A 25,278-nucleotide genomic window follows, 5' to 3' on the forward strand; every position below is an offset into this window, starting at 1 on the left:
ACGCAATTATGCAAACTTTGCTATAACATATAAATATGAATTTTTTGTTTGCTATATGTGAAAGTTGTCCATTGTTTTAACCGTATTAGAGTATTAAGGAGTCTATTATAAGAGTTTTGTTGCACATTTTTGGTTTAAAGATGACCCAAAAATACAAGCCCAATATCTTCCTCACATGGTAAAGATACAAAACCCATACTAGCAGAGCCCATAGTGTTAGAAGAAAATCCCACATCACGAAGTTAGAGAAGAAGCGAGTGTCTCGATCTAGCATATAATGGGCTCTAGCGCATCAGATCACTTTACGCAGCCACGCAATGAGCACATAGCGAATTATTCTTTCGCCTTTTACTAAAGAATACCGTGTGAGCATGGCAAATAGTGGCATACGCCTATTTTTAGAGGGAGAAATCCCAACAATACTAGTTCTAAACTTTTGAATGTTTTATTTATCAATGTATAACCCTATGATTATGCCTGATTTTGGAGGGAGAAATTCCAACAATATTAGTCCTAAACTTTTGAACATTTTATTTATCAATGTATAATTAATTACCATAATCTTCTGTCAACAAGGCAAGTCCGCTATGCCAAAAAATTGTCCTCATGAGCTTGCAGGTTTTCTTTCTAACTAATTATTTTGTTATCGATTATCTATATGAATTAACATCTATTATATATATTTTAAAAAATAATTTTTACACAAATAATAATATTTCTGAATTTATTGTGATGAATGATCCATGAGATCTTATTCATTTTGCATTATTTTATTTCTTTTAGTTCTAATATATTTTCTCCGTCCAGCATTTTTTTTCATTGTTTTTATGTTTATAGTCAAATTATAAAAATTTTGATTAACATTTTAAGATATATTTTTTCATCATATAGATATGCAAATTTTTTTTGCAAATTATAGTACTTTTCATATATATTAAACTATAAATTTAACCTTCCACCACCATTTCCTCTTGATAACATGTAGTATGAACCAAACACCTATTGGTCTGATTTGATTAATTACAATATTTATGATAATGTTGATTTAAATAAGAACCAATTTTTATGATTATTCTGTAGGATCGTTATTGACGAGACAAATCTAGAAATTAGTGATAGCTAGTTCATTAGCTCTTAATATTAGTGTTGCAATTTCCTAGTTGAAGTTGATTTGAACATTTTATTATTCTTTAGTTTTAACTAGTAATTATGTTGTCTCGTTCTATCTCTATTGTATCATTTGCTCTACTTTTTCTTTTTTAATCATTTCTTCTACTTATTCTAATCAAAATCATTAGCTATCATGATTGAAAATTACATTTTAGATTTGTATATTTGATTATTATATATTTCATCAGTTTTGAAGGGAAACTAATGAGGAAATTTCTTATACTATGCCAAGATTCTATTTTTATAAATGCCTTTTAGTTTAAGAAAAATATTAATTCGTAGATTCCGTTTATTTTTACCCTATTTCTATACTTGGTATTGGTTCCTCTCTTGGTAACGAAAGCCTCCATTTTGAGTTCGAGAAATTAAATTTAAAGTGAAATCGATTTGTTCATTCAAGTTGGATAGTATTTATCTATTTGAAAAACATCTATACACTCCTTTCTCGCAAGTGTGAAAATTTTCTGTGTGTTGATTCTCAGCAAAACACTCTGTTACAAGAGTCTTAAATAGATGAAGAGTCTTAAATGGATGAAAACTAAAGCACGTTTAATATACTAGAAAATCTGAAAGTAAAAAAACAGACTCCACTATCCCTAATTCCTAAAGACTAGGAAATAACTTATTTTGTCAATATTCCCTCCCTTAAACTGAAACATCTTTCAGTTTTATTTGCAAATACCAAGTTGATCACGTAGCTTTAGAAAGGACACTGGTTTCAACGGCTTTGTGAACATGTCTGCAATCTGATCTTCAGTTCTACAATAAATAAGACTAATCTTTGCATCCTTAGACAGATCACACAAGAAGTCATACTTCACATCTATATGCTTACTTTCTCCATGTTCAACTGGATTCTTTGAAAGATTAATCGCCGAAGTATTGTCACAATAGATTGGCGTTGATCTATCCTGCTTAAAATGAAGTTCTTCAAGAATATTCCTCAACCAAAATGCTTGACAATCACACGATGTTGCAGCTACATACTCTGCCTCGGTAGTCGACAAAAAAACAATAGGTTGCTTCTTTGAAGACCAAGAAATAACTCCAGAGCTCAACATAAAAACATATCCTGATGTACTTTTCCTGTCTTCAAGATTTCCAGCATAGTCACTATAAGTGTAACCAACCAAATCTCCAGCTGCTCTCATCTGATAAAGAATTCCAAGGTCACTGGTACCATTCAAGTACCGCAGGATTCTCTTGGCAGCTTGTAGATGCATTTTTTTGGACTCTCCATGAATCTGCTAATGAGACTTACAACATGCGTAACATCAAGTCTTGTTGTCGTCAAGTACATCAAGCTTCCAACAATTTGCTTGTATAATGTGTTGTCCACTTTTCTGCCTTCAGGTTCTTTGACAAGCTTCAGACCCTTCTCCATTGATGTGCTCACAGTGTTTCTATTTTTCATCTGGAATCTGTCAAGAACATCTTCCACATATTTCTTTTGAGAAACAAAAACACCATCGACATATTGATTCACTTCTAAACCAAGAAAATAATGCATCATATCCAAATTAGACATATCAAACTCAACTATCATGGACTTCTTAAAGTTCTCAATCATAGACACATTACTTCCGGAATAAATTAAGGCATCCACATATAAACACACTATTAAGACCCCTGCACCTTCCCTTTTTACATAAAGAGTATGTTCGTACAGAGATTTCCGAAATCCCTCCTTTGAAAAATAAGTATCGACTATACCAAGCTCTTAAAGCTTGTTTTAGTCCATATAGAGCCTTTTTTAATCTAAGCACTTTATTCACACTATCAAATTTCACATAGTCAGGAGGTTGTTTAATAAATACCTTTTCTTGAAGTTCACCATGTAGGAAGGCAGATTTTACGTCCAACTGATAGATTTTCCAAGCATTTTGAGCATCTAAAGCATTTTAAATATGGATATTTTATAGGTAAACTACGGGTCATATATGGGTATTGCAAGTTTTCTCAAAATTTTCAAGAAACCGTCTGTTGCCAAGTTTTAAAAGCGATTTTTCAAAATTTTCAGACATGCGTCCCTATTAATATTTCAATGCTCGATCCCCACCCCACCCCTCCACTCCACCCCCTTTCACCTCTACCCTCGACCCCCCCCCCCACCCCCCACCCCATACCATCCCCCTCACCCCAAAAATTTTTTTTTGTTTTTAAAAAATGTTTTCAACTTCTGAATTTCATTTTTTCACCCCCCACCCCACCCCCTTATTAGCCCCCTCCCCTCTCCTCCCCCCCCCCCCCCAAAAAAAAATATAAGTTTGTTCTTAAAAAATGTTTCACTTCAAAAAATTATTTTTTTCATCCCCATCCGCTACCCACTACCAGGGCCCCCCCCCCCTTTTCCAAATGTTAATTTTATTTTTTAAAAATATTCTACCCCCCCCCCCCCCCCCCCAAAAAAAATATTAAGTTTGTTTTAAAAAAATATTTTCAACTTCAAATATTTATTTTTCACCTATCCTGAACCACCCCTCCCCCCCCCCCCCCCCAACCCCAAAACTTTTTTTTCCAATAAATTTAGAAGCCTAGTTTATAGGTGTCTCAACTTCTATTGATAGACAGAAATGGATTCAGTACCAAATATTATGCTACTAATAATATAAATGAAGATATGTTAGATCTATTGATAAAGAAGGTTGACTCTATGGCAAAGATTAGAGGTGAATTAAATAATATGTTCATTTTTTTAATATTAAATTGTTCCAGGCTTTTGAATTTTGGGTAACGCTTGATTGGCTTCCATGAGATTTGTTAGGAACAAAGCGCTCAATGTGTGGTACAACCTTTAAAATTTTTAAAATCTTTAATTTGACATATTCAGAACTTCAATACAGTCCAAATTTTATAATTTTGAATTCGTCTCCATACAAACTGGATTAGTTTTTATATAAAGAGTAAATGAAAAATGCCCCCATATAAATAAGAACTAATTAAAGATCTCTATCCCTTGTACACTCTAGAGGAAGTGTAGGGTACCTTTTTCTATCAGTACAATAGTTATATATTGTGAAATTTTGTCTAACCCTATGAAGTTTTCTATATTCAGGGCCATCTAAATCTTGGAAAGCCTTTTGATCCCACCATTTCATGCCATTGGTGTTACAAACTTGTACCTCTTGTGGTGTGACAGCCTCACATCCATCAATGTGGAATGAAGTATAGGAAGCGATGAATGGCGCCCCAGACCAATTAGTTTTCTCTAACCCTCCTCTTGTAGCCCAATCATCCGCGTTCCATAGGCTTGAGTAGATCTTCATTGGCTGATTGAACGGAAATTTCACTCCTATGTCTTTTGAATTCTTGAATACTCTTATTGGGACATCATCCACAAAAATCCTGTTAATTTTTAGAAATTATTAAACCTGACAAGGGATGACACATTTCCTAATTCATCGAAAACATAACCCTCGATAGAAAAATGCTTAGATTCGAAGATTAGAATATGGTGTTAGTAAGTAGTCACGCAATTTTCTCTCATCCTAATGAAAAATTTCAATACTATAACACCCCCACCTCACCCCACCCCACCCCCACTTTCACTATACTTGCATATTTGGCTTGGAACGCATTAATAAAATGTTCTCTCCATTTCACAAAGAATGGTCTAGTTTGACATGACACATAGTTTAAGAAAATAAAGAACACTTTTGATCATGTGGTCCTAAATTAAAGTTATGTCAAATGTATAAAATTGTCCTTTAATTTTGTGACCTTAAACATGTCATGTGGAAAGTTGTTACAAAAAAAAAAGACATCATTCTTTTTTAAATAGACTAAAATGAAAGAAATTCATTCTTTTTTAAACGGGATAATGCCCAAGTACCCCCTCAATCTATGCCCGAAATCTCAGAGACACACTTATACTATACTAAGGTCCTATTACCCCTGAACTTATTTTATAAATATTTTTTTACCCCTTTTTAGCTTACATGGCACTATCTTGTGGGCCCAACGATGATTGACTTTTTTTCTGAACTAGTGCCACGTAGGCTAAAAAGGAGTAGAAAATTACATATAAAATAAGTTCAGAGGGGATAATAGGACCTTAGTATAGTATAAGTGTGTCTCTGGAATTTCGGGCATAGGTTGAGGGGGTACTTGGATATTTTCCCTTTTTAAACCGATGAAGTAACATTTGACATGATTGTTTTATCATACTGGCTTTATTAATTAATGTTTAGTAGTTTCAAAATTAAAAAATGATTAAAGAATAAATAAGTAGTTGGGTTATTATACTATTTTTATTGTCAGTACTTATAAGACAGGAACAAGATTTACATACCATACACTTCGTACGAAAAGAAAATATCAACTTACGCAATTTGGTAAGTGTTCCAAAGAACAGAATATGAATGAAAGTCCTTGGTTGGATCAAACCAAAGATAGATCCTCTGTTCTCTGTCTCCTTTGCCTCCTGTGAACACATTAGTCTGCAATATGTATGGCTGACCGGTTCTATTCCCGAGGAATTCGAAATCTATCTCATCGTGTTCAGCATTAGTCGATGATAACTGACAAATCATCGATAATAAAAACATTCATCAGTATAAGAATATGAATATGATCTCTTATAATCACTTACAAATTATTTTTAAAAAAAAAAAATCAGATGCTTTGTGTTTTAATTAAAATTGCGATTCTTTCTTTTTAATATGTACTAGTTAACTTACATAAAAAGCAGTGACAACACCAGCAGAATCTCCTCCAACAAGCTTCATTTTCATGCTGAAATGACCAAATAGATACGATCTCTTTGATTGAAATCCAGTTCCTTCAATCATTCAAGATTCAAAATTAGTACATTATTGGCTATACCATTCAAAAAAAAAAATTAATAGCGGATCTAGAATTTTCAGTGACGAGAGTCAAAGATATGAAAAAGCCTATGTGCTTCAATATATTTGCTCAGTTTCAATTTATTTGTCATGTATATTTTTCTTATAGTATTATAATCTTTAACATGTCGAAAAATAAGATTAAAGAGCTTGTCAATTAATTAAATAAAGAAAATTAAGTATGTTTTTTTAAATAAACTAAATATAGAAGTGAGATAAATAAACTGAAACGATACCAAAAAAAATATTCTCGTTTACCAGAGGATTTGTCAAGAAGAAGTTCAGCCGTAGTACCACCATTAAGGTACTTAATATGGTGACTAGACCAACTTGGTTCATAGTTGTTCCAAAAAGGCACATCAATTACCTTCCTTGGAGCCCCACAACTTGCCAATATTGACAAATTAATCAAAACAAAAGCAACTAAAACTCCCTTCATATTCATTACTTACTATCTTCCTTTGTTTTTGTTGAATGAGATATTGGTCATATGGATGAGGCAAAGTTAATAGAGATATGATTCATTATTTATAGAAGGGGATTTTGAATACTACTCAATCATTTTGGTTCATATTAAATGAATTGAATGATACATAAAAATATTTTTTAATTTAATTTTAACTTGCATTTATATTCAGCAATTTTTAATATGTTAGTAGACATAAGCATCTTACATGACGTTTTTTGTGGTAATTCATATATCCTACATGATATTTCACGTGTGATATGTTATATGCATCCACTTGTTCAATTCAATATAAGTTTAAGTATCTACTTATCAAATTTAAAAATAAAAACACAAATACCAACACAAATTAAGTGAAAGAGCATGTGTTCACGTATTATGCATAAATGAATTGTTAAAGACTTCTTCTATGGCTAAAGTAAATGAATTATTAAAGTTCAAGAAAATTATTAAAAAAATAACGCGTTATTTATTTTCTGTGGTCAATAATTTATTTAATATAAACTAGAGGAAGTAGTGCATTGAAAAAGAACACTAGTCATGTGTCAATATAACAATGAAGCAAGTGAGATATTTTGGTGCTATATTTAGAGTTCCAATTGTAAGAGTGTAACTGTCCCAAAATACTCATAAATAAGTTGAAGCCCTTTGTTTGATGCACATTAGAAGAGCAATCTATGGTGTTATGCACATGTTTCTTGTTACCCTCAATCAATAAATAACTATTACTTTTGGAAATAATTATTAATATATTAAATTTATTATTTTATTTTTATTAATTAATTTATTTGTTAAGAGTGATTTTATCCCTTTTGGAAAAATTAATTTTCTAAATAAATTGAGAATGTAATAGATAAAAAATTATATTTTTTTTATTTGTAAAAATTGAATTAAACTGTAGTTATGGAGCATAACTAACTATTATACGTCAGTATAGTTACGTAATTTTTTGATAAAAAATTATAACAAAATATAAAAGAAAAGGTATGACAAAATATTCGAAAACTACAATAAAATAAAATCATAATCAAAGTGCAAGAAATACTATGTAGTAACAAAAACGTATTAGTTTAGAAGGATACCAAGACACTAATTATCTATTCCCTCTATTTTATATTACTTATTCGTTGATTTCTCATAGACATTCTTTAAAAAATTATAAATAAGAAAAATATATTGATTAATTTACATTTGAATTTCTTTTAATATTCTCTATTAATGGATCTTATGTATCAATATCAAAATTAACAATGAAACAACTTTTTTTAAACTTTATAATATTAATATATAGTACTTTTAAAAATAATTAATTTTAAAGATAATGCAAGATGTTTAATTAATTTTGACCGCTGATACGGCTCCCTAGGGAGTCAATATGCACAATGAACAATAGGGCGGCGCGCCGAGTTATTTCCTCTTATGAGATATGATTTTATATCGATTTTATCTCGTAATTTTATATTATTTATGTCAAATCATAACTTGGAGTTTTCAAATATAAAATTTACTCACAAATTTATATTTTATGTTTTATTCATTCGTAATTATTTGTCATGTTAGGATCTTGTATGCGCCTTAAAAAAATTAATTTAACTAATATAACAATATTATATCAAGAATATAAAAAATCTACATCATTTTTTAATTGAACTACACTATCATTAACAGTAAATTTGAAAAAAGGTGGCTAATTGTTTTTAATTGAACTACACTATTATTAAGAGCAAATTTAAAAAAAGACGACTAATTGTTTTTTGATTATTTAATTGACAATTAATCTTAAACATCTATTTTTGATATATTTGCCAGACAATTGTGGATGGAGAGAGTAAAATAACCCTTTATGTATAGTTTTTTGTTGTCTGAAAATTTACCCAGAATTTGATTAGAATGATAAAATAAATATGTCACTTTATCTTTATGTACATTTTTATTCATTTAATTTTAATATCTTTTAAATTAAAAAAAATAAAAAAATATATTATTTTATTTTTAAATAAAAAAATATTATAAAATTTTAAATTAGTAATCAATTTTTGGCTAAATTTTCAGGTCAATTAGTATTAATTTACCTATATACTATATCATCAAAGCTTTGGAAGTTGTTACAAGAAGAACGTGCGTTCATGTGTCTTCTTACATAGATGAGATAATACAATTGATGGTCGATGCATTTATTATATGTTGGCTATTGGCTACCATATGTCCCTTTTTAGAGGACCAACCTCACTTTAGGATCCTATTTTATTAATTTATATTTTTGGAGTTTCTAATTTATAATAAATTATTTTCTTCGTTTTTATATATATATTGTTTTTAGTATAGATAAATATTTTCTTTAACATTTGTGATTTTAGTTGGATTAGAAAGTAACTAGGGTTTATGCGGAAGTTTAAAATTGTAAATTATAAAATTGATAAATCAGATTATAAAAACATATATTATTGACAAATCTTTCCATATTTTTTTAATTGTCTACGATGTTATTGTGTTGTGCTATAAGAATTCATCAATTTATATATTTTCAATTTTTTTCTCTAAAAAAATAATAAATCAAATATGAAAGAAAATAATATTTTTTTTTCAGAAAAAGAAAAAAACATTTATCATAGTACTATGTTTTTGTTATAGGAAAACATAAACTTCAATAATGTAAGAAAATCAGGGGCAAAACCCTAACATATTTCTTTCTATTTTATCCTTTGAAAATTACTCACTCTGGTTAAAAAAGAATGAGATAGTTTGACTTAACACATTCAAGAAAATTAAGAAGACTTTTTCTATTTTGTAGTTCTAATTTAATGTTATATCAATGTACCAAAATATTCTCTCAATCCAACAATAGTTATTCACTGTAGTAAAAAAAATTGTGCAACAGTACCTATCCAATTTAGAAAATCAAAAGATAGTTTACTGTGTTGCGTCTATTTTACTCTAACACATTTTTCAAAGCATTAAATTTTATAAATTAAAGGATAGTATAGTAATATTACTCATATTATTTATTATTTTTAAAAGGTGTGTCAAATCAATAGTAGCATTTATTGTTGACAGAGGGAGTATCATTTAATCTTGTGTTACCAAAAAGAAAAAGATTCATTTTTTTTAAAAAGACTAAAAAAAGTAGTAGGTTATCTTTTTTAAACGAAGAAAAACATAGAAACCTAAATAAATAATTTATGTTTATTTATTGAAAATTTGACTTCAAAAAAATATCATATAAGGATATAATGATAACTTAGTCTTTTTTAGGGGGCATCAAACACAAAATGATAGATAAATAAATAAAAACGAGAAAAAGTATATGTGGTGCTTAAAGTTACACGGGTAAAAAATCAAACTCTATGATTTTGTCAATAATTTTGGTAGTTGGCTAACTAGATAATGGGGGTTTGTTGATGATATTGTTATTAAATTGTAATTGAAATTTGAGCTTGATTGGTATGGATTTAACTTAGTTTTTGTTGAATTTTGTGACCTAAAAATGAAGAACGTTGCACTTTTTTAGAGCTAGTATTTAACCTCAAATTTTCGGATATTTTTAGCATTATATATTCGAATGAATTTCACCATGTGTTTCGTTCCCAATTTCCAAATATATTTAATTATTTTAAAAAGTATGATTTCTATCCATAAATTTTAATAGAAAAATTTAAATACCTATAAATTATATAATAATTTATAATCACATGTTTCGTCAAAAGATAATCTTATGACATAACTGGTAACAATCAATAACAATAAAATAACAATATAGGGTAATGATATGTATTAATCAACAATCACATACTTAAACTTGTCATTGATTCAGATATAATTATAACCCATCAAACACAATTTTAATTTTTTTTTTCAATTTTATCACTCAAGTTAAACTTAAACTTTTTCGAAGGAGGTTTAGTTGGAATTAATAAATGATGGATATTTTTAATAAAAAATAAAAAGAAAAATTAGGAGGGTAATAGGTCCCCTTAAAAAAAAATTAACGCTAAAATTCAGCTATATATCTCTCTAGAACAATGTATGAAGCACTAAACCCTATCTCAAACCTTTCATCTCGGTGAAAAATAATTGGTTGTATACTTGTATTAATAGGTTCTGTCTAATCACCTCTCCACAACAACTCTTAATGATTATATAGATTTACATTAATCTCTTTTATAATTGTTCCTGACATAGCTGGTTCATTAACTATTGGTTTCTTATTAGAACTGAAAATGAGAAAAATTTGTGAAGTAACTTATGCTTCTGTCAGTCTTTGCAAAGTAAAGATTTTATATGATTAATATATCTATGTTCAAAATGTTTTATTATGTGCCAGGGGCCAATGAAACAAATAACCATCTTTTCCTCTATTGTCGGGTAACCAATAGACATTGGCAGCTATTTTTGAGTATTAAAGGCCTGAGTTGGGTAGTACCTACAGGTACCGTGGAACTGGTAGAAATAATTTGGTAGAATGTATAAGAATAATGCAAAATAAGATGTATTACTAATGCTTGCAATTAGTAGTACTTGCATTAGTTATGCAAGCATTATTTCTTATGCACCGTTTGGTTTGATGTATTGAAAATAACAAATCTTGCTCAATTTTTATATAAAAATATATGTTCACAAAAATATTGTTCACGCTATTTATTTTTACACTTCCTTTGTAACAAAGTTCTTTGATAAAACATTAAAAAAGATTTCTTTACTAAAATGTTTTAAAAAGGCTTTGAGGGTAGTTTTGTAATTATTTGATCTAATACAAATGTTAAAATGCTATGTATTACTAATATCTAGAATTACTTGGTATTAGTAATAAACAACTTATTACACAATATAATGTATAACTAATGCTTGCATTAAACATTAGTTATACATGGCAAGAAAAAGTATACCAAACAAGGTACTACTAATAAACACCTAATGCATGCATTATATTTCCTTACACTACCAAACGACTCCTTAGTGTGCTAAGACAACTTAGCTTCAAGCCAAGTCAGAAGAAGTGGTTGGGTATCATCCCAGAATCAACATGTATATAGTGAACAATGTGGCTGGAAAAAAAAAACTCTAGATGTTTTGAAGACTCGGCAGATTCTGAACAGGAGATTCAAATGAATTGTATATTTTAATTCACTTTTGGTGTAAACAAGCTTTAGTATAAAATGTAGAGTCCTTACTTGACCTCATTGGGTCCTTGTAACTGACACAAGACTGTCTTCTGCTTTTGGTTTCTCTCCTTTTTGGAAGTTTTGTATGTTAGCGTTTGGTTCTCTTAGCAGTATCATTATGCTGAACTTATTATTATTAATGAATTATGTTACCATCTCAAAACAAAGGGGAAAAAGAACTTGAAATGAGTTATATTTGTACGACATACAAAACTATTCAGGAGCAAGTTAAGTACTCGTAATCATAGAGAAACCTCAAAAATTTACAAAATTTACTCATAAGACATAGACTTGAATTACTACTGCAGTCAGTTAAGATAAAACATATTTTGTCATCGACCATGCAGCAGGTCTTCAATTATGGGATAAATGGCATTCCATACTTCCAGTGTTGTCGATGGGAATTGATTTGTAACTCCAAACAATACTCAACAAAAAGAACTATTATGATAATGAGAAACAAAAGATGGAAAAGGTTAAATGTTAATAGAAGTCATTAGAACAGAGATTCTGCACAGATTTAGAATTAACAGGAGATAGTGTTAAGCCATCTAACCGCTCACAATTTCAACTTAATAATCTAAGATGACTATATCTTGTTGTGATTCCCTTATTACATCAGCAAAAAGTGTCTCAAAAACTCATCCAATTTAGAAAAATTTCATTATAATTGCATGGAAGTTTCCAGTAGATTCTTTATAAAATTATCCAGAAGTACCCCAAATGGTGACAGGTTCTTTGGTCTACATAGCATGGATATTTTTTTTGAGAAAGACATAGCATGGATATTTTTTTAAATATTTTTGATAACTGAGAAATCCGTCTGTGACCCACCCTTTAGACCAATCACAGCCTTCAAAACTCAGTGGATGATGGGGTCGTTGCCCTCCCCTCTACCCTTCTCCACTTAAATTACCAAGCTTCACTTTGTCTGGCGTAGGGCTTGAACCTGCGACGTAAGTCACAAATGTTCCACCTTTTTCCACTCGAGCTAGGCCTTTTGCCATAGCATGGATATTATACTTCCCAACTCCTAACTATCGTATCATGCATTTCATTGACATTTTTTGTTATATAAAAATATTAATAGATAGAGCAGGAATCAGCAAGCATTGATTAGGTAATCAGCCAGATATGTATCCAGGAAGCTCAGCACAATTACACTTGGCCGCGCCAGGAGGCGAACTAGTCACAAATCTGTCATAAGTACCTGCTATATTTCATCATCTTCCGCTCTATCCATGTTATGGTAAATAATAACTTAAGAAGTGGAAATCTCAGTATTTGTCCCTCGGAGGTAGACTCACTCTGATAAATGTTGTCTTGGATGCCTACTTATATGCTTCTCTATTCCCAATCCCTTCTGGAGTCATTCAAAGACTGGACAAGAGCAGGATATTCTTCCTTTGGCAAGGACAAGTAAAAAAAATCTTTTGACCTAGGAAAGTGGAAGGAAATCATCAGAAGCAAGAGACAAGGGGGACTTGGCATCAGGAATTTGAAGCATCATAGCAAAACTTTGAAGCTTAAATGACTCTAGAGATATTCACAGGCTCCTCAAACACTATGGAGCAGAGCCATAAAGAGCAAGTATGGGAATGAGGACAGTTGAGTCTCCAAGGAGGTCAATACTCCATATGGAATCAATCTTTGGAAGACTAGCAGAAGCTATTGACCTATTCTCAAAACTAGGTTTTGGAAAGACAAATAGATAGGGACTAGGAGCTTTAATGAAATGTTTCCAAATTTATATGTTATAGCCTTTGACCAACATAAATCGGATGCCGAGTTTGTGGACATATAAGGGTGGGACCTTGGTGGGACCTTAGATTCAGAAGAATGTTGAATGATTGGGAGATACATAGACTTGTGGAACTGTTTAACCAATTGGAGAGTTTTCAAGGGTTGCAAGAAGGTGCAGATTGCCTATGATGGAGCGGACATGAAAGTGGAACATATAGGGTATAGGATTTTGAACCAGATAGAGCCACATAGTACCAACTGGCCTTGGGAGCATATTACGAAGACTAAGATACCTTATAAAGTATCTTGTTTCACACTTTCACCTGGCTTCTAGCTAAATAAGCCATTTTGACACATGAAAATTTGATCAAAAGGAAGAAAATTGCTCCCTGCTCTAGATGTTTCCTTGTGAAAAGGAGCTGAGACAGTAAACTGTTTGTTCCTATGGAATATTTTCATCAATATTCAAAGGCATAGCCTAGACAATGCCAAGCAAGAATGCAAGATTGCTGACACTCTTTTTAGCTGAGAGGAGGAAGCCGGAGCAGGTGTAAGAAACAGAGAAAGATGGAGGATCACCCCATCGTGTATTTGGTGGACTATTTGGAAGGAAAGAAATGATAGATGTTTTAAGGATAGGAGGAATTTAGTACAGGATACTAAGCTAAAATGCATTTTGCTTTCCTGTTTTTGGTTCACCAAACTGTGTTCTAGTGACACTGAATCAATCCTAGACGTCCCAGGCACCACTTAGGTTTGGTTCATATCTGGTATATTCTGTATCTATTCTATTTGTAAATTGGTTTTTCAATACTACCTAAGTACTTGTCTTAATACAAAGTAATATTACTCAAAGAAAAGCCAGGCTGGACACCACGGTCATTCAAAAAAAGAACTAGAAAAAATATCGTGTGTGCTATACTGCTATTTAAGACATAAGCAAGGGGCACATTTAAGAAGTGATCTACCAAACCTTACAACCCCCAGCCAACAAAACAAGTTTTCTTCTTTTTCATTTGAATATTTAACAAAAGACTTCAGAATTCTCTATTCACCATGACCAACCTCTCCCATTCTCGAGCAGAGATCAATGTAAGTATAATCACACAATCAGCATAACATAAAACTACTATAAACCGTCCCTAATATCCCATTAATTCAATTGACAGAACATAATGTGAAGCCAGCATACAATAATTGTCCCTTGAACTAAAATAAAAGTGTGAAACACCTTTGGTTCCTTTGGATACATTGACTCAAATTGGCAAAGAAATTATCATCTCAAGCACCAAAGACTGCAGGGCAACAATATTTGAGCATTAATGGGCATATAAATCTGTCACACTCACTCTCATGTTCCATGAACTGATGGGAATATGAACGGAATACCACTGTGATAAAATGTAAAAGCACAAAAAAGAAAAGGGCAAGGTTGAATAAAATGAAAAGAAAGGCATAGTCAAAGATTTTTAAATAATTAATTAGTCAGAAGACAACACATTAGTTATCTAAGACCAAACAATACCTACTTTAAACGGGCTATCAACTTCTCGCACATATGATAGTCCAGACTTTTAAACAAAATTTTCATAAAGTAAATTTTTTATCAAAAAAATTCAGGGAAGCTTTTCTTAAAAAAATAAAAATAGGGTAAGCTTACCAGGAATTAAGTTGTGGTTGAAGACATACAAAATTGCAACTGGAGCTGCCCACATAGTCAACGATGTAATAAAGAACTTATTAACAACTCCCGCCATAGTTGATGCTGCCAACCTGTGAAATGAAACAGAACGATGTATTAAAGAGCTTATTAACAACTCCCGCCATAGTTGCTGCTGCCAACCTGTGAAATGAAACAGAAAGAATGAAGTATAATCTGATAAAATCGTCTATGAAAGGACAGAAAAGGGAACCCAATTAAAATGAACCTGAATCATGGATAAAGGAAGATCATAACGTAACCTCTCTTTTTTCCTTCATACATCATTCTAGTTATAAACATGGACAGGTTTTAAGCTATAATCATAATACAAATTTCATTGATTTGTCATTCTACTTTCAAGTTATGGTCTTCATACAATCCCTCAGCCTTGAGAAAATATACTTCTATGAATCAAGACCATTAAATGTATTTTGGATCAGGACCATAGGATCCAGAACGACAGACTACATAATTTGCATGTTTTTTCTTGATCTTAAGAGAGAAAAATTACAATTCAGAAAGTCTATACAAATGAAATATAATCCAAAATTTATATTTTACAATAATGCAAAATTATATGGACCCAGAGATTTGCTTCTAGAGATTGTGGACAAAAATGCATCATATCAAATCAAATAAGCAATGAAGAGAATTTTCGAGCTTCCAAAATCACAGTATACACCCAAACAAAGATGGATTTTTTTTTGAAGACACAAGATTTAGCTGACCCCGAAAGAAAAGAAGACGATCAAGAATAGTTGCAGAGCTTGATACAACACTAGGAAAGAGGAAAGTAGCAGAAGAGATTTCACAAAAAGGTACAAATGGGAGGTTGTATAGCTGTTTTAAATTTAACCAGAGCAAAATGTGAGACTCAAAAGTAAAAAAATGTTGTTGAGAAAATTTCAAGTAAGTTAAAGGAAATGTAGAATGGATAAAACACAGGACATCAAAGGAAATGCAAAGACCAATCCAATCATATTACTGTTCAATCCAGTAATATAATTGTGAACTGTCGCACCCTTTTTTTCTCAAAAAAAAAGAAGTGTGATATTCAAACACTCGGACAAATTTTGCATAGATACCGCCACTACTGTAACCAAACTCGTACCTTAAGAAAAAAGATTCCTTTCAATCTACAGTAGTTCCACGGTATCTGTTTCTGGTGAAGGAACACTTAATCTCTTAATTTGAACTCTAGACATTGATCAGTCGTTTATTTATAACTGAACTGAATCTAGAAATTCAAACGAACTCAAACAAATGCAAAAACAATACTTAGCCATAAAACGAATAGGCAATTTCACACAATTCAGAAAAAATGGTATTAATACTCAATTGAACAATAAATGAAACCAAAATTATACATAAAACTTGAAAAATGATATTCTGACATAGAAAGAAAAAATTATTCATCTCAGATCTACGATGTCAATCCAACTGTAATACCAAAATGCTAGCATGAAAGCAAAGCTAAAATTTCCAATAAACTAAAGGACTAAAACGATCAATTTCAGTACAAAATAGAGAAAAAATTACCTTTTGTCAAGCAGCGATGGGTGAGTGTTTTGCTTAAAAATATATAATAATATATATAATAGTAAAAATGACTAAATTTTGAAAAATTAATTAATCTTGTGATTTAAGAAAAATCGACCTTCCAAATTAACAGAGTCGCCATTCCTGTTTTGCTTAAAAATATATAATAATATATATAATAGTAAAAAAGACTAAGTTTTAAAAAATCAATTAATCTTATGATTCAAGAAAAATCGACCTTCCAAATTAACAGAGTCGTCACTTGATTTTTTTAGTGAAAATCAAGAAAAAACTTAAAATTATTTTCAAAAGATTTAAAACAGATAAAAATTAATTGAAAAGGGTTCGAAGTTCATATGTACATTTCGAGACGGTGTTAGGCCCTCGGAATGTCCGCTAACTCGCGGTTGATCGGCGATTTGACTAAATGACTTTCAAATATTGACTAAATTAAGTGAATTCAAATTTTATTTATTTACTATTATTTTCTAATTAATCATATGTGTATTTTATTTATATTTTTTCTTTTAAGAAAAACAAAAGAAGAATATCATTTAAAAAAGGGAAGGGACATAAAGGGATTAATGAGACCAAATATAGAATAAAGTTAAATAATTTGTAAAAAAAAATAAAATATATATATATATATATATATAAGAGAAATGACAACTTTGGGAATTTAATTAAATTAAAATTGTAGGATAAACATAGTTAGGCAAAATAATATCAATAAGAGTAAAAGAAGGAAAATATTGAATTTGGGCCTTGAGCCCAAATTTTATGACCTGTCCTAATCTAAAGTGACCCAAAATGGATCTGGGCCCAATTTCAACAAATGACTGCTGAAAATTATTAAGACTTTGGGCCTATTTCCCTTTGAGAAACCAGCGTATACATTTTATGTATATCGATATATACGAGCATCATTTCGAACGTTTTTATTGTATTTGACTGTGAATCCTGAATCCGCCACTTCACACGTAAATTCAAGATGAGGCACAAAGTACAACCACATCATCTACTCAAACACTACATCCACCCCTAATATCAAACTAAATCAATTCAATGCACAATTTTAATCAATAACTACATCTTCCCTTAATATCAAAATACAAAAAAGAAAAAATCTATTCATTGCACAATTTTATCAACTCGCTGTATCTAACAAATAATTTACCCAAATTCAGCAGCAGCTAAGCTAAAATCTGATCCTTCAATTAATATACTAAAACTTTAAACTAAAAAACGATGATTTGCATGTGTAATTAACATCATTAACGCTAAATCAGTAAAAAATTTGAATTCAACAAAAAAAGCGAATCAACTAAAAACACTAAATTCATCCGATTTAAACACAAAATCAACATGGAAAACAAAATTATTATCAATTTTTTTTAATAAACAACTGAAAATTAGCAAATTTACTTACACTATGTAAATTTTGGTAGCCATTTTCAATTTGGATGGAAGATTTGAGAGCAAGAGTTGTAGAACCACAACTGTCTTTTCAGTATATATATTTATATTTATAGTTGCTAAGCACTGTCAATTAGATTTGGGAGAATGGGTTAATGGGTATAGGAGATTTGGGAGAATGGGGCCGGGTTATTTTAAATGGGGTCGGGTTATTGGGTTAAAATAAGGAATAGGGTTTTTAAAAAAAATCGGGTCAATTTGGGTCAATTTGTCTAATGAAGGGTAAATTTAGTAACAAGAGGGGTAAAATTAACTTTATTTTAACGGCGAGGAGTAAAATTAATTTTATTTTAACGGCGATGGTAAATTTAAACAATAAATCAAAGTTGGGGGATATATTTGACCCTTTACCCATCTATATATACCAATATTAAAAAAAGTTTGTCTGTTTCAAAGGCAGTTTGGATTAACTTATTTTAGTTGCTTTTAAGTCAAAATAATTTTTTAAACAATTTTAAAGTGTTTGAATAAAGTTAAAAAATGTCTATAAAAGTATTCAAACGAAAGAACATTCAATGATTCGTACACTGAATAAAACTCGTATCAATAATTAATTAGATGCAAGTAATCGAATCGTAATAAATGAAGAAACATAGTAAATTTTCAAACGAATTAAACTTGAATAAAAAACGTATGGTGCACATATTAAAGTTGAATTAGAAGCGAATTAAACATGGATGCAAAATGTAGTAAACGAAAGAGCATATGTGATTTGTAAACTAAATAAAATTTGTATCAATAATAAATTAAACAAGTAATTCAATCATAAAAATCAAACCAATAAATTTCAAAACAAATTAAACTTGCATTTAAAAGTGTATTACACAAATATTAAAGTTGAGCTAGAAGAGAGAATCAGGCATGAATAAAAAAAATGTAATTACTGAAGCACTAGAAAATGATCTACAGAGTGAACTAAACTTACATCAATAATGAATTAAACAAGTATTCTAATTGTAACAAATAATAAACTACAACATGAATTAAAGTTGTGTCAGAAGTGTATTACATAATATTTAAGTTGAATTAAAAGAGAAAATTAACAATAAATGAAAAAGTAACTAATGAAAGATAAGACAACAATCTATAGATTGAATTAAACTTGTATAAATCATGAATAAAAAGTGTAATGTATGTGTCTTATAAATTATTTTGATTTGTATCTCCAGAAAATGAGTGATGTTTGCAATATGTATTGTACTAATGATATAAATATATTACAGTGTGTTTATTTTGGTTGATATCACTAAAAATGAGTGAAGTTTGTAATATGTATTATAAATGTATTGTTCATGATTTTAATACAATTATGAAACATATCTAATACAATTGTGATACATTTTCATAAACTTTTATTTTTTTTCGAATTTCAATCTAATATTTCTCATAAAATCAATTATAAAAGTAACCAAATCCTCTTAAAATTTAGATATAAACTCCAAACGACATTTTCAATTATTTGTAGGAACAATCTATCTAGACTAATCACAAATTCGTAAAATTCAAATAATGAATTCAAAATTTAAAGTTTTATAATGACCATTAATGGTGAACTCTTGCTGCTGTAATTTTAGAAATTTGGATTTTATCTTTCTGTTTCTCTTTTCATTGTGTGTTTAAAAAAAAAAAAACTAGCGAAATATTGGCAAAAATAGATTTAAGGATAGTTATTTAAATGAAAGTTTCAAAAAAGAAGAAGAAGAGTTAAAAAAAAAGGGAAAAAAAAAGAAGGAAGATAAATATTGCTAAAGAAAAAGTCGAAGAAGCAGAAAAATAAAATAAAAGTAGCGGAGGAAGAGGAGAAAAGTGCAAAGAAAGAGGCAAGCGAGTGTACAATTTTCTTAATTCCAATAATATGTTATATTTAGTTAGAAAAATTATATTGATATAAATGATAAATACTTATTTATTATAATATATTTATGTAATTTATCTTTTTTTTCTTTAATATATTGTCATTTCCCCAAAAAAAATAAAAAGTGAAAGTAATGGGACACTTAAAGAAATAAATATTTTACTTCTTAGGTGTATAGGTGTAGTAATTGAGTTTCGAAATAAATTCAGAGAATATCTATATCTTTTTTCCCTATATTTTTTTTTCAAATATTTATCGATAAAAATATATATTTTTTAAAAATCACTTTTCCCATTTTTTCAAAAACTTTGATCTTGAATAAACACAAGATAGGTTGTTGTCAACTAGAAGATCATGTTTTTTCTTATTTGATTCTTCAATCACACGAAAAGACCATCAATTATTATTATTTTCTTATATAAAAAGACCCCAAAACGAATGCTTTGGTCCCCACTCCTTAATTATGATTAAATTAATATTCATCTTCTTAATGTTTGCTGATCTAAGTGATGCCGTCAAAGTCAAAAATATGTAGTATCACTTAGAGCGTGACTTAACTTAAAAGCTGGTCAAACTGACTTAAAAGCTGGTTTTTGATTTATTTAGCTATTTGGCAATATTCAAAATAACTTATTTTAAGTAAAAAGAAATTTATTTTAAGCCAAAATTAAAAGCTGGGGTAGGGGTGCTTTTTTTTTTTAGCTTATAAGCTGTTTTAAGTTGACCACATTTTTATCTTTTTGCGCTTAATATTTTTATACAGTCTTCAAATTACCCATATAACTCTAACATTTCTTTCTTCCATTTTTCCCTTCTCACGTTTGACATAACAACTTCAACGCTTTTATCCAAACGCATAACTGCTTATTTTAAAAATAAGTTTCAACACTTTTAAAAGTACTTTTTTAAAGTTGCTTTTATTAAGTCCATCCAAATGGCCCTTAATTACTTAATACTTTATTATTATTATTACTAATTTCGAACTAGGAAATAACTGCTCTTTTTTTTAGACCATTCATATTATTCGTTAAAAAATCTTTAATATGCTTTGAAACAAACTTTTTGAACTTTATTCTATAATCCCTTTGCTTCTTATCCAACAAAAAATGAACTTTTGATTGGGGAAAAAAATACAATCTGATAGAATTTTTTTTTAGAAAAAGTGATAGAAAACTACTTTTCATGAAATTCTTGTACAAAATTGAATTTTTTTGTTTTGCATTTTATTTTTAAAAGTTTAAGGTTTAATTAGGTAATTGCAAATGAACTTTAATTCAATTTGCTCAACAACATAAATAATTTTGAACTTTTTAGTAAAATTCATATCTAATATAGATAATACACCAAAGATATAATTTATTTATAGAAAAACATTTTTATGAAATAATTTTTTCTAATTTTATTAGCGAAAACTTAATACATCAGTCTGTCTCGAGAGGAAAGAGTGATGACGGCTCTAAATTAATTTTGTTTAAATGTGAAAATTTCATTTTAGCATCTACGTATTTGATGAAATAATCAGTAGCTAGATTCCCTAATTTAATATTGTCCAGATTCAATGTACCTATCAGTCCCCACAAGAGTCCAATTTTGTTTGCCAAAAAATATTAATTTATTGTATAAATTATAATTAATAAAATTAAAAAAAGTAGAATAAAAGTGCAATTTCACTTATTTGTCTTTGACTACATATTACCCCACTCTCATGCTTCACGCGCTCCCACTCTCTAATTTTAAATTCACTAATGGAAAGATTGAAAAAACAATTTAGTTTTTCTTTTATAAAATGGAAAAAAGGAAAAATATACTCGAACTATCGTAAATGATTTTATCATTTAAAAACTAAAGTAAATATGTCTTTTATTCTAATAGATTACTGAATAGAAACAAGCGACACAATTTTATTCGTCAATTCGAATTTTGGACGGTTGAGACACTAATATCCTTTAGTATAAAGGTATATATATATGCTCTAATTTTGGACGGTTAAGACACTAATGTCTCACAAGGATATCTGTATACCATTTTCGATATTTCGGAGATATATTTATCTTTTTTCACTTTATAAATTATACGTCTATTAAAATTATTTATTACAATAATTTATCTTATTTTAAAATCTAATATAAAAATTGTTGATCACCTTCACTTTTTTTTATTAGTATTGTAATACCAATTATCACATGTATAATTACAATAACTAAAAAAGTATTACCGAAATTTTGAATTTCATTTTTTTCCCTTAGTTCCGAGTCACACCAATTAGCATGAGTTTAAAAGAAAATTTGGAACTTTTATACATTGAAAATATAATTCTACTGTTTCATGTGATACATGACTTTAAAATCAATTATGCTATAATTAATTATTTAAAGCTATTTTTATAGGGAAAATCGTATAAAATAGCAAACTAATAACCTAAATTAAATAGAATAGCTAGGGTTTGATTTAATTGTGCTCCATAGCAAACATTATCTAAAATTTGCCAGCGTCTCTCTCCCAGGAATCTCGCCACTCTCCATTCTCATTCGCCTCTCTCGCTTTATACATAAGTGTATAATTCTGTTTCTGTATTGTATAAAGCGAGAGAAAATTGTATATACACATGCAAAAATGTATATCTTCGTGTTATACACTTAATTATACAATTTACAAACATTTTACTTCAAAAATTGCAGAGAAAAAGGCCAACGAATTATACAATTGTGAATTATACAATTGCGGTGAAATACAATTTTCTCTAGCTTTATACAACAGAAGTGTATATATTGTGTTTCTGTTTTTGTATAAAGCGAGAAAACATATATCTTTTTGCTATAAACTTATAATTATGCAATATACATACATTTTAATTCGATTCAACTATATGCAAAGCAAATTATACAATTGCAGCGAAATAGGCCAGCAAATTATACAATTTAGGCCAGCGAATTATACAGTTTTTATGTTTGCTACGGAGCACAATTATGCAAAGTTTGCTATATTATACAAATATGAATTTTTTGTTTGCTATGTGTGAAAGTTGCCCTTTTTTATATCACAATATTTTGCAATTAAAAAAAAATGTAATTAATTAAATAGGATCATAGGTTGTTGCATCACAAACTGAGTCGCTTGATTCTATCTTTTCATGTTTGACTTCAGTTTCTAGCTTCTTAAACTAGGCCATCATTTGAAGATTTTCCTAAAGTTAAACAACAATAATAGCCACAACTTCTTTATTTTGAGAATTTATTTCTTTACCGTTTGCGACATTTGATCAAGTCATTTCCTGTTAAATAAATTATATTTTACTTACTAAAAGTTATTTATTCAAAAAAGGATTATTTATAAATAATTTTATCAAGAGTTATTTTATTAAATCAACTTAATTACTTTTTTTTAAATGACTGCTATTACTTAATATAATTATTTAATCATAAAAAATAGTATTGAATGAAAATAAATAAACTTGTCTTGATTTTTAAATTAAACAAATAAAAATAAAGTTTATTTTACAGTAAAGCGGAAAATCATCAAATTAAAATACATCTTTTAACTCAATATTATAGTAAATTGAGAATTACTTTTCTTTATTGGCAAGAGTCAAGTATTGTAATCTACTCGTATTGTTTAGGTATCATTTTTCTCTTATTCTTCATCATGTATATATATCTTTATATTCCGATAGTCATTAATAACATATAGTTTTGAATTATAATACTAAATAAATAGAATACCTTTAAAAAATTTCTAAAATCTATTTTTATTTTTGTTAATATATATATATTTATAAAGTTTCTTCGCTCTTTCGTGCTCAATGACGTAATTAAGTCGAACTCTGATTTCTCAATGTGATAAAATTACAAATACGAGCAATAAAACTTTAATTTTATTCTGCTCATTTCTTTCATAAGTAAATGTCATTAATTAATCTGTTTGTTTATTACATTCTCACTCTTTCTTTATTTAGAAGTATATTAATATTTATTTTACGTATAAGTTCACAACAATTTAAAACAAGAAAAAATTAAATATATAAACAACTCTTGAGATTAGATAACATGAATGATTATTATATATAGTTGTCATGATTCGAAATTTTATTAAGTCACAAGGACTAAACTACTTTATGTATACAAATTACATTTATCATAATTAATCGTTTAAAAGTAACAAAAAGTTGAAAATAAACAAAAATTTAATCTAATATTACTAGTAAAGTAATCAAGTTTTATTTCAAAATCATAACAAACAAGAAAAAGAATAATTTTTTTTATTGAAATTGGTAACGCAGATACAAAAAAATCTCACATTCTAAGTAAACAAGTATGAGAGTCTACAAGTTGTTTAAAAACAAGAAAAGGATGATTAATCATTAATGTAACTATACCTAAAATTCAATTTCGTGAAATAACTAAATAGTTATCGTAACCCAACTGAACATCTAAACATAAGAATTCAAGATTCATAACTGAAATCATTAATAAAAAATATTTACAGAATACTCCCCTTAATCTGAAAGTCATGTATAAATGCATCTAACATAGTCTATGATATAGGGATCCAACCCTAAAACAAAAACAATCTAAATCCAAAATTGGACTAAATAGGAATGATGAATCCTTAACAGTCTACAAGCAGCAGTTCACCCTTAAATTCAAAAAACGTGAAAATCACAACTAAGTCGTGAAGAAGTTGCAGCTGCTGAAATATGCCTTATATTCAACAACAACAAAAAAAAAAAGCAAGTGTGATATCAGTACACAAAGTGTAGTATACTGATAGAATCATCGGCTAGCTCCAAATATACGAAACATGAACTTAGAAAAATAGACAACAACAAAACTCTTAATTCTCAATCTGCCTTAACACCCACATAAAACATGGTAAACATAATCAAAATGAAATAAATTCGATTCATCTCATGAAATCAACACACAAAAGGACAATCAACCTGTTATCAGATGTGATATTCAACTAATTGATATAAAACCTGAATGAGAAGTGATATCAAATCTATCAACAAATATATCCCATACAAATGTGTTACCCCTAAGCTAATCAAGAATCAACCTACATCATACATTCACAACCTACATGAATACAATCACACTTATAAGACCCCAAACAGTTAAAACAAGATATCATTTCATTCATTTCTATTTAACAAATATATTACTATTATTTGTCCAATATTAACTTTACTTTAGTATTAGGTAGCACGTGTAGAAACAGATCCAAATAAGGGCGCGTGAAGAAACTAAAGATACTGCCTCGTGCCAAGCACGTGACTCAGCACTAAAAAAAAGAAGAAAGGCCATCAATCTTTTGGCTTTCATCTT

General features: G+C 29.2%; 1 protein-coding gene and 1 non-coding gene across 2 annotated transcripts; one reads left to right on the forward strand and one right to left on the reverse strand.

The window, feature by feature from the left end:
- The first annotated feature begins 308 nt into the window (after positions 1–308).
- Positions 309–424, forward strand: LOC112940405 (U5 spliceosomal RNA). The gene has a single exon (XR_003244476.1). It is a non-coding gene; the product is annotated as a U5 spliceosomal RNA (small nuclear RNA).
- Positions 425–3,975: 3,551 nt separating this feature from the next.
- XET4 (xyloglucan endotransglycosylase) lies at positions 3,976–6,516 on the reverse strand. The gene is made up of 4 exons (NM_001247440.3): positions 6,273–6,516; positions 5,850–5,950; positions 5,497–5,690; positions 3,976–4,515 (listed from the first exon to the last, which is right to left on the reverse strand). Exons 1-4 carry the CDS (start codon positions 6,457–6,459, stop codon positions 4,110–4,112), a joined length of 888 nt encoding a protein of 295 aa, NP_001234369.2. The 5' UTR covers positions 6,460–6,516; the 3' UTR covers positions 3,976–4,109.
- Between the last annotated feature and the right edge of the window lie 18,762 nt (positions 6,517–25,278).

Source organism: Solanum lycopersicum, chromosome 11 (assembly GCF_036512215.1).
Source record: "Solanum lycopersicum chromosome 11, SLM_r2.1".
Lineage (NCBI taxonomy): Eukaryota > Viridiplantae > Streptophyta > Magnoliopsida > Solanales > Solanaceae > Solanum > Solanum lycopersicum.